Source organism: Penaeus japonicus, unplaced genomic scaffold (genome assembly GCF_977035675.1).
Source record: "Penaeus japonicus unplaced genomic scaffold, GWHDUDI00000001_assembly GWHDUDI00000020, whole genome shotgun sequence".
Taxonomy (NCBI): Eukaryota; Metazoa; Arthropoda; class Malacostraca; order Decapoda; family Penaeidae; genus Penaeus; species Penaeus japonicus.
Window position 1 is genome coordinate 28,452,251 of NW_028234422.1, and position 7,543 is coordinate 28,459,793.

The 7,543-nt window shown below is 38.7% G+C and overlaps 1 protein-coding gene across 1 annotated transcript in view; it reads left to right on the plus strand.

Annotated features, from left to right (window-relative positions):
- Positions 1-670: 670 nt before the first annotated feature.
- LOC122262157 (uncharacterized) overlaps positions 671-7,543 on the plus strand; it is a 7,765-nt gene continuing 892 nt past the window's right edge. Inside the window, exons 1-8 of the mRNA XM_086548270.1 lie at positions 671-843; positions 1,994-2,099; positions 3,322-3,402; positions 3,851-4,003; positions 4,822-4,943; positions 5,962-6,103; positions 7,039-7,143; positions 7,384-7,543. The exon at positions 7,384-7,543 is cut by the window's right edge and continues 892 nt beyond it. Of these exons, the coding sequence (XP_086404396.1) occupies positions 2,031-2,099; positions 3,322-3,402; positions 3,851-4,003; positions 4,822-4,943; positions 5,962-6,103; positions 7,039-7,143; positions 7,384-7,515 (804 nt within the window). The 5' untranslated portion in view covers positions 671-843; positions 1,994-2,030 and the 3' untranslated portion in view covers positions 7,516-7,543. The remainder of the gene's footprint in view (positions 844-1,993; positions 2,100-3,321; positions 3,403-3,850; positions 4,004-4,821; positions 4,944-5,961; positions 6,104-7,038; positions 7,144-7,383) is intronic.

The window sequence follows — 7,543 nt, forward strand, 5'->3', positions numbered from 1 at the left end:
CATACCTATTATATCGCAATTCTTTCTCTTTCTCTCTTATTTTCTAGTTTCTCTTCTTTATTATCAAATTATCAATCTCTTTCAGATTATTGTTCATGTTACAAATCAATCCATTGAATCTGAATGCTATCGTGAGTAAGTTTACGATGTGTATTTGTGAGAAGATTTGTGATTAATATTTAATGAGTGACTAATTAAGCTGAGATCGAAATTTCAATAAATTTTAATCTGTTAAAGAAAAATGTCGCTGAGCTGAAAAAAATCGTTAACGTTTTTAAATGAAAACTTGTGTGAAGGCTAGTATATTAATTCATAATTAGACTGCTTTATTGCTATTATTGTTAGTAAAACCACAGTATTTTCGAAAGGAACTAGTGTTTAAAGTCTTATATCGATGTTGATAAATACTTATACAGACGTATAATATAAAAACTAAAATATTCTAGAACGCAAAAAAAAAAAGACTTTCTATTTAAAACATTTCCATCGCAAACTAACAACACGCAATTAACAGTTTAAATCCGGATTTAGCCCCAATAAACCTTCTAGGGACTTTCACGAGAACCTTATTACCGTTAAACTGCCTGTCGCTGCCAAGACTGTCTTCACGAGTCCATGGTTATAGCACTAATTCAAAGGCAAGCAAGTCTCTATGTGAATTTTGTGTATTTTGGTGATGGTAGAAGTTATTTCCATACTTTAAGACAAATCGCCAAGGTGTTCTCTTTTAGTTCTGTGTTGCCAGAGGTTTGTTGTTACTATTTATTTGTGATGGACACGGTATAGCGTTGCATTGTTGTTTTCTCCTACAGTGTTTTTCCAAGTTATTTCATCGACACCCAGGTAAGTTTCATGTTTTTTGATAATTTGCATTCTGTACGTCTTTTTTCATCATGTACGAAAAGTGTTTGGTGTGTTATACAAGATGTTATTGAATTTGATTTTTAAAATGTTAGGCGTCTTTTCAGATATTACCTCGTGTTTGTAGTTGATAAAATGTGTAAAATGTAATACAGTTTAGATGTTTCGACTTGTGAATAATGTATCGTTTATGATATTTAAAAATATGTAAATGAATTGTAGGTATTACATAAACTGTTGTGATTACTTGAAAAAAATAGGAAGTGGGAAAACGATCAACAATTGTCACTTTAGTGAACCCAATAAAACAGTATCTAAACCATTTACAAGTTAAAAACACTCACAAATATAATTACATCTTCAACACAAATAATCATTGTTCCATAATTCTGATTTTCTATTATGAAGTTCGAATATTATGCATAGAGATTTACAAAAAGATATTTCATTTAATCCTTTAATCCGTCTTTCGGTAATATCTAATCAGAAAATGGAACATAAAAGAAAATTTATTAAACCGTTGTATCTATTTTCGTATAATGTTAGAGTTTATATTTTATATATGATATAGGTCATCAATGAATTATATTATTAGAGAAGATGAAGTGCCTGTAATTTATAGTTTGTCTTGTTATGTATATTGTTAATGGTAAGCCGTTTGTTTGTTATTATGTTACGTATTACGTTAGTAATATTATTTTGTCAGTTTCTTAGTATTTCATGTATACAAGTTTTCCCGGATTACTCTGTCTTTCTCTTTCTCTCTCTCTGTACCTCCCCCTTCCTCCCTAAACCTTGAAGATAAGTTGGGTAAATATTTTCTAATAGGCCTACATTATTATTATAAAAGTATCTCTGTAAATAGATGATATACCTCTTTATGATGAATTATAAATCTTTAGTAAATCTTTTCTTACGTACGAAACAAACAAAATCGAGTGTCAAAAGAAACAAATCTTATATCATGAAGATTTATTCATTTATTTATCTTTTTATTTTATTTTTTCATAATTTCCTTCGTAACACAAAAAGGGAAAGGGTGACAACGCGTGACTTGCTTTTGTTTTTTTTATTACGTCTGCTCATGCTATAAACTGATTCTAAACCTTGTGCCATGTTTCTGTGCTTCCAGAAGCGTGAGAACTCGTGCATTTTGCATTTCTGAAGCCATGGCAGAGAGTACGTCACCACAACAGTGCTACAGTATGGTGCATGAGCCGTATATTTCACTTCTGAAGGTAAGGTCCTTTATAATTTTTTGTGCTCTCTCTCTCTCTCTCTCTCTCTCTCTCTCTCTCTCTCTCTCTCTCTCTCTCTCTCTCTCTCTCTCTCTCTCTCTCTCTCTCTCTCTCTCCTTTTATCTCTTTCTTTCTTTTTTCTCTCTCCTACCTCTATCTCTCTCCCCCTCCCTCTCCTTCTCCCCCTCCCTCCCCCGCGTCTCATCTTTCCTTTCCTTCTCGTTCTCAGGTCCCCCCCCCAAAAAAAAATGAAGAGATGAAATGGAAATAGTTAAACAATGTGTATTTTCCCATTTTACAAATTATTTGGCTCTTGAATAATTGTTTGAAGCTGCACTGTTGGTGTGACTTGCTGCATCAGAAATGCAGCGCTGTGCATTATAAAGACAACAGAATACAAAGAATAGATTAAAAGAAATTTCAATATTCATAGTTTAAAAAATGGGTAAATAATTGTTTATAGAGGGTTATTTGAGTTATACAAAATGCGCGGACACGCACTGGCACACGCATACGCACGCACGTACACACACACACACACACACACACACACACACACACACACACACATCTAAACGTTCATAAACAAGGTAGAGATGAAGATATTGTGTCCATGGCATAGAACACAATCTGTTGACCGTTATTCTTTTTCGTATTCTTTAATTGAATCACAAAGATAACTCTGTACAATTTCCTTTATCATTCACGTATGTTTGTATGTCGTATATTTCCCTGTTGTGAGAGCGCAAGTTATAACGTCAATGGAGGTGGAGATAGAATGATTAATTTTACGGGAAAGAGTAGTTATATAGTCGGAGATGTGTACTGCCCGGTCAACTTTACGTTAAAACAACTTTAATTTATCGTCGCTCTTAAAGAGGGCTGGGTACATGTAACTAACGATACCTATACTTATCGGTATATCCTATTTGCTGCTGTCCTGAGAACATGCTTTCTCTTTCTCTATGAGTTTACTATAATCGTTATAAACGTTGATAGCTGAGATTTTACTAGAGTTTGTATTGCCCCTAAGAGTGCGTTAGAGTGTGTCTTGTGAATTCCACATAGTTATTTGGATAATTTTTACATCCCATGTAGATATTTATGTTTTCTAAATGTTTTTGTGTTGTTGTCATTTGTTTATGAGGCATTATATGATTATTCAGCAGGTCTTGCTGACAGTTGCTAACAATGAACTGTTTCACTCATTGTTCCGGAACAGACGTGTATGTCGGCAGAGAATGCTTCAGACGTGGCGACTCACCCCAGCCTTTCTGACTTCGATAATGACTTTGCTTCTCAGGTAAGATGTATTGGTGTGTGTGTGTGTGTGTGTGTGTGTGTGTGTGTGTGTGTGTGTGTGTGTGTTGCACTTCTGTAAATTACCCGAGTTACCGCATCGGTATATTTATTGCAATGCTAATAGACTTAGAATAATAAAATTACCATTACAACTGAAGCCGTTTTTGCATCACTTGTCATACATACTTTAATTAGGTCAGTTTAGGTAACAGATATGTAGCGAGAGACGATTTGAAGTATTTTTGTATATACATTATCTAAAGAAAAGAGAAACAGGGCCTGGTATACACCGGTGCTCTAATATTGATATATCTTATTTACCAGGTTTTGGAATTGATAACGCAACGCCTATGCAGTATCAAACAACATATTTCTGATGACCTGATTGATGTGTATATATGTGCATTATTTTCGTCCGGCAATATATTCTCTCACACATATTTGAACAGGTTCGCGTAGAGAAGGTGGAACCCACGTCCACGATCTCTTCTCGGGGTGCAGAGCTGGACAAGTTGAAGACGCTGGCTATCATAGTGGAGAAGAAGAAGCAGGTCTTGACTCAAGAACTGGAAGATGTAGAGAACGTCCTGCAAGATGAGGAAGTGTGTATGGATTTTCACGTGGGGTTTTGAGAATAGGCGATGTTTTGGATGGTAGGCCGATTGAAGGGCGACACTCACAGATAACGCTCGTACACGTACACGCACGCAAATATATACATATATATATATATATATATATATATATATATATATATATATATATATATATGTATTTATGTATATATATGTATATGTATACATATTTATATACATACATACATACATACATACATATATATATATATATATATATATATATATATATATATATATATATATATATATATATATATGTATATATATACATATATATATACATATATATATATATATATATATATATATATATATATATATATATATATGTATATATATACACACACACACACAAATATATTGTTTATAGAATCTTGCAGTGATGGAATAAATGCTCGAGACACAAGACAGTAATTGAAAACTGTCACCTTATTTTCCAGTAAATTTGCTTATCATAGAAAATGAATGGCAAAATAGCGATTTCCTGAAAACACTATCTATAAAACCTTTATCAAAAAAGTGAGACAACCTTAAGCTGAAATCCAAGCATATTCTGAAACTGGATTCTCAGTTTTCAATGGCCTTGTTTTGTGAATAACCTTTTCCCCCATTGTGAAGGGTGGTTTAAAATGTTATACGGGGAATAATTCAAACGTTAATGTAAATTAATTTACGATAAAATAAAATACGTTTCATGCAGAATCGGATTCTGGGATTTGCCTCGTTTACATAGAAACTCCTTTGATGATATGTTATGCATTAATTTTTTCTCCGTACTACAGAAAGAACTGAAGATATTAGAGAGGAAATTTGAGGAGGAGTCAGCGATCGAAAAAGCTAAGGAGGCGTATTTCTTTCAGCTGCCGAAAAATGATTTTCTCGAGAAGGGAGAGAAACTTCAAAGGTCTGTGTGCTGTTTGGTACTGATTTGTGACAAGGAGTATGTGCAGTTCCTCCGTGTATGGTCATTGCAGGATCGAATGGAATGTAGATTTGTGATGTAATTTATATTGTTATATGTATTATTTTCATTATATTTCATTTCATTCTTCGCTTATCTTGTTTCTCATTTCTCTCCTCTCGTCCCCTTTCGTCCCCGTGGCCATCCCACTCCTCTTCTTTTTTTTCTTCCTCCTCCTCCTCTTCGTCTTCTTATTTTCTTCCTCTTTCTCCTCCTCCTCCCCTTACACCCTTCCTCCCCTCACTCCTCATCCTCCTTCTCCCCCTCCCCCTCCCCCTCCTCCCCCCCTCCTCCCCCCTCCTCCTCCCCCTCCTCCCCCTCCTCCTCCCTCCCTCCTCCTCCTCCTCCCCTCCTCCTCCTCCTCCTCCTCCTCCTCCTCCTCCTCCTCCTCCTCCTCCTCTCCCCCTCCTCCCCTCCCCTCCCCCTCCTCCTCCTCCTCTCCCCTCCTCCCCCTCCTCCTCCTCCTCTCCCCTCCCCCTCCTCCTCCTCCTCCTCCTCCTCCTCCTCCTCCTCCTCCTCCTCCTCCTCCTCCCCTCCTCCTCCCCTCCCTCCCCCTCCCCTCCTCCTCCTCCTCTCCCCTCCTCCTCCCCTCCTCCTCCCCCCCTCCCCCTCCCCTCCTCCCCTCCTCCCCTCCTCCTCCTCCCCCCTCCTCCTCCTTCCTCCCCCCTCCTCCCTCCTCCTCCTCCTCCTCCTCCTCCCCTCCTCCCCCTCCCCTCCTCCCCTCCTCCTCCTCCTCCCCTCCTCCTCCTCCTCCTCCTCCTCCCCTCCTGCTCCCATCCTCTTCCCCTCCCCTCCTGCTCCTCCTCCTCCCCTCTTCCTCCTGCTCCTCCTCCTCCCCTCCTCCTCCTGCTCCTCCTCCTCCCCCCTCCCTCCTCCTCCCCTCCTCCTCCTCCTCCTCCTCCTCCTCCTCCTCCTCCTCCTCCTCCTCCTCCTCCTCCTTCTTTGACCCCCATCCTCGCAGTACCGCCGAGAGATTCTCCGCCTTCGAGATGCCCCAGTGTGAGTCCTACGCGAGCCTATTGGACAAATCCACGGATAGTTACACCAGCATGAGTGCCGTGGCGATCGAATCCTTGAGATCGACCATAGCTGAGAAGAAGAAGGTGAGGTGGTGAGGGTGGGATGGCGAGATAGTGAGGTAGGGTCAAGTGGTAGGAGGAGGAGGAGGAGGAGGAGGATGGTCAGGGTGTGAGGGTGTGAGATAGTGAGGCAGGGTGATGTGGTGAGGGTGAAGTGGTTAGATAGTGACGTAGGGTGAGGTGATAGGAGGAATGGGAGGAAAAAGAAGAAGAGGAAGATGAATAATGAGATGGCAAGGGTGTGAGATAGTGAGGGTGTGAGGCAGGATGATGTTTTGAGGGTGAAATGGTTGGATAGTGAGGTAGGCTGAGGTGGTAGGAGGAAGAAAGGGAACAGAGAGAGGAGGAGGAATAATGAGATGGTGAGAGTGAAGTGGTTAAATATTGAGGTAGGTTGAGGTGGTGGTGATAGGGGGGGGGGGGTGAGATAACGAGGATGAATTAATTGTATGGTGAGATGGTAAGGTAGGGTGGTTTGGTATTTGTGAAGGTGAAATGGGGAGATAGTGAGGTAGGGTGTGGTGCTGAGGGTGAAATAGTTAGGTAGGATGTGGTGAGGGGAGAGAAGTAATAAGAAAGTGAAGTAGAGTGAGGGGGGGTAGTGATATAGGGTTATAGTGAGGTAGGATAAGATAGTGATGACAGTGAGATAAATAAAAGTGAAGATGAAATGGTGATATGAAGTGAAAGAACCAGTAGAATAAATAGGTGTCATACCCTTCTTTATTTTTAGTTCTGTCATAATATTTTTTAAAAGTATATTATTATCATTATTTCTTAAAGGAAATTACGATCATTGCTCTCCATCAAATACAAATTCTTAGAAGCAATGAAATCGTGATAAAAATTGAACGTGCTTTTCCCTCACTTGAATTCTAAAGCAATAAAGATAAATTTACTAACGAGAAAAATTGCTCCAAAATTAATACTTCCTCAAATGCAACAAATCTTCGCCACAGAAGCTACTTCAGCTGTGTACCATATGGGCTGACGAAGACTACGAGAAGCTGGCCAAAGGAAACACTGCTAAGCTTGAAAAACACTCAGAGACACTCAAGGGTCGTGTGAGTAGGATAATCTGTTTTATTAGTGGCTGTGTCCATGATGGATTTTTTTTATATATACACCCTTTGAGAACTTTTGGGTGATTTGTTTTATGTATTAATTAATTGTTTTATATTGATTTGAGCTTGTTTTATACGTTATGAAATTATTTATGTCTTATGTGATTTTTAAAAAGATATTTTGGACATTTTTTTTTTAGATATATTTTAATTATATATATTTTTTTTATTATCCTACAGCACACTGACCATATGAAACGACTGCGGCGAGAGCACAGGACTTTACAGAAGAACTTGGTTGTAGTTGAAAAGCTTGCAAAAGAAGCCGAGATTGCTTGCAAGGCCTTGTCCGTTGTGATGATTATTGAATGAATTAATATTCTTTTGTACTCTCTTGAAG